Genomic DNA, 3,097 nt, shown 5'->3' on the forward strand with positions numbered 1-3,097 from the left:
GATATAAAACTTTGTTTATGTTTAATTGAAAAATATGAAATGTGGAAGTATTAATAGATCTTTAGTTAATTACATTCTTCAAAAATTTTGAAAAAAAAACTCTTTTCTTAAAGAAAATTAAAAAAATCGTTTTTCTCATGTGGTCACTCCTATTTTTTTGTGGACAACTGTATGTGTAACTATTATATTGAGCAATTTTTTTCCTGAGAATTCACGCATTAATTCGGGGAATCACATGCTTCATTCTCTTAGAAAGGGCGATGCCATCTTATTTAATTAAACTTACAGCATAATTTGTAGCTTACAGCCCATAAAAAGTTTTTTAAATTGTTGAGAGTACTAAGTTTTATCGTGTAACTATTGATTTGAGCAGGTGTGTACATACTTTGCTTATGTATGAAATACCTTTTTGTTTCTCTTATAGAAATTAATATTAGTATTAATTCTATTTTATTGTTAGTATAAGTCGAGTCTTTTGCGTTTTTATATAACGATTTGAAGTTTATAAAAACAATTTCAATATATTATATTTCTTAAAAATTCCTTTAATTATTAAAATATTAAAATCCTATTTCTAAAGCTTATTAGCAAGTATTGAACACAATTCATTATATTTTAGTCAAACCCCACATTTGGAAATTTTAAGGTTAGATTGGGCACTATATGTAGACGATTACAATTACGGCGGTACAAGTTATATAAAACTATTTTTAACGATCTGAAATATATATATATTTTTTTTTTGTGAAAATTTTCAGATTGACTCCCCGTTCTAAGTTTTAAATTTGAAATAATCTTTTAGAAACCGCATTTTGCACATCATTATTTAATCACACTTATTTTTTTACTATTGTATTTTTCTAACAGTAGTTTTTGCATATGTCTTCTCGTCCACAGTTCGTTGTTGGCGTTTACTACCAATCTGGGTTGCCCAAACTTGTTCCGGTAACTTTGGTATGTGTTTGCCTGTCGGATGATAACCATCGGCATCGGCTACATATGTCATCGTGATGGGTATGCCTTCTGCCGAAATGTACTGCACCACACCACTATGGCCGAACTTATTTCCCGCTGCTTTTGTTGTGATGCCGTTGGATGTTTGGAATTCGTAATGAAAATCACCGCTTTCACTCGGTGCTTGGTTTTTGTAGTATATGATGTGTGCATCACGATCAAGTGGTTTTACAGCCGCATACACAGGTTGCAAGTGTTGTACAAAGATATCACAGATGACTACACACAAGAGGAGACGTTTAAACTGCAAATGGAAGAGAGAAGAGAAGAGAGCAACTATTTATTATCCATAAAGGACTATAGTTAAGCCAGTTAAATTAAGCGGTGCATTAAGAACAAACCGTTGTTTGGAATTGTCCAACTATGCTGTATCGAATTTTACGTGTCACCCGTATTTTAAACAACATTCCCATTATTTGATTCGTAATAGCGTCCAATGACACAGCTGACGGGAAATGAATATATTCTGAAAGCACCGTCCGGAAGTTCAGTTAGCAGCACGTTTATTTGTTTTTCCATACACATACAACACAATGAATCTGCCGCTGGCGGATTCGTAACGAAATGAAGCGGGTTTCTGGCGCGATGGAAGCTTTTATAGATGCGTCGCTGATATGCAAATTAATTCGGCAAACAATTCTTAAAAGAAGAGAAAAATTGTCGTCGTTAATTAGTTTAGTGTCACAAAAACGACATATCCATCCCTCTGCAAGTTGTTTATGTCAACTCGAGTGTTTAATGCGACGTGACGCCTGCGTATTTCACTCATCAAGCACTGAGCAATAGTAATGCATGCAACAACCGCTATGTAGAGTGCGCTTTGATCGTTAGGAATCTTGTTTGGCACGTTTGTTGAATATGTGTCTTTTGCGGAATTAAATAAATATTATGTAATGCTTAATTTCAACCATATTAATTGAACTGACCGATGGAGTTGTCAACTGATCGCTGCATAAATCATAAACATCATCAGAAAATCTACTTAATTCACCAATTTCTACATACTGTGCATTTGGAAGCACGTGATGCTATAGAAGTAGCCCTATGGAGCGAGAATATTTATATCAGTATCAAATAAATAAAATCTTCATTTGTGCGCCGATATGGCAGCCACTAACTAAAGTCCTAAGTGTTATAATTTGCAGGTAGACTGATGAAATGGTAGTTTTATTGGTTGTAGTTGTAATGCTTATCTAATCTCCGTTTGGGTGTGGGCTCCGGATACATGCTGTATAGACTGGATCAGACCATGCACAGAGGTGGCTCAAGTCATGCGGGACCCGTAGCATGCTGAACATACATATATTTCGTTCGGGTAGATTCTGGATAAGGAGTTTGACCTGCGACAGTTCCAGAATGAAGTTCTGCAAGGGTCACTCTAGATTCTAGCGGCAACTCGAGCTCGTCGTCTGCAATGGGTGGTGGTTTGACTCCAATTCCGCCATTCACTGAGAAGAAGGAGTTTATGGCTTCACTGTGAAGAAAGTTAAGAAAAGATCCCTTCATATTATAGTCCGGATTGCTGTGTTCTGTCATGTTTAAAGTTTCTTCGTCTGCATTTCACTGCATCCAGGCGTATTGGTGCGGCGTAGTTAAGGACCGGCTTTTTTTTTGTCTTTTCCCCATGTTCTGCCTTCCATTTTTTGCCACCCGTACATTGACAGTTATCGCGGTCGTATGAGGGCTGTCGAATGTTACACTGAAAATCTTTGGATTTTTAACAGTCGGAATTTTAACGTCATCAACTGCAATGTTAAAGTGACTGTACTCCTTCGACCAGTTTAGTGAATATGGTCGGTGTGGGGTAGAAGCGAGGAAGGTTGAGGAGATCGAAATTCTCTCAGGTGGTTGAAGGGGCTTCGAAATGTGAAAATTAAACAGTAACGCAGTGAGGATACCAATCTGTTAAAATTGTCGACCACTCAGGCAGTTCATGGTTCACCTTTTCAGCCTTGGATCGAGCGCGAATTGTCAATGGTCTCAAGTAGCATGGTGTGGTTTAAGTGAATTTCAACTGTTCATAATGGGAATCATTTTGCTTGTTTAAGCGCGTGGGAACTGCAAATAGCCTTAATTGAATTTA

At 36.8% G+C, this 3,097-nt stretch overlaps 2 protein-coding genes across 2 annotated transcripts in view; one reads left to right on the forward strand and one right to left on the reverse strand.

Moving 5' to 3' along the window:
- Positions 1 to 2,136, forward strand: part of LOC108972933 — a 9,080-nt gene extending 6,944 nt beyond the window's left edge. The window contains exon 3 of the mRNA XM_018939840.1: positions 898 to 2,136. The gene's annotated coding sequence lies outside the window, so the exon portion shown is untranslated. The remainder of the gene's footprint in view (positions 1 to 897) is intronic.
- LOC108972905 (pupal cuticle protein Edg-78E-like) lies at positions 848 to 1,427 on the reverse strand. Its single transcript, XM_018939797.1, has 2 exons — positions 1,356 to 1,427; positions 848 to 1,258 (listed from the first exon to the last, which is right to left on the reverse strand). The coding sequence occupies exons 1-2, from the start codon at positions 1,425 to 1,427 to the stop codon at positions 848 to 850; spliced, it is 483 nt and encodes a 160-aa protein (XP_018795342.1).
- Positions 2,137 to 3,097: the final 961 nt, after the last annotated feature.

This window comes from Bactrocera latifrons, unplaced genomic scaffold, assembly GCF_001853355.1.
Source record: "Bactrocera latifrons isolate USDA-ARS-PBARC rearing strain unplaced genomic scaffold, ASM185335v1 scaffold_44, whole genome shotgun sequence".
In the NCBI taxonomy this organism is placed as follows: domain Eukaryota; kingdom Metazoa; phylum Arthropoda; class Insecta; order Diptera; family Tephritidae; genus Bactrocera; species Bactrocera latifrons.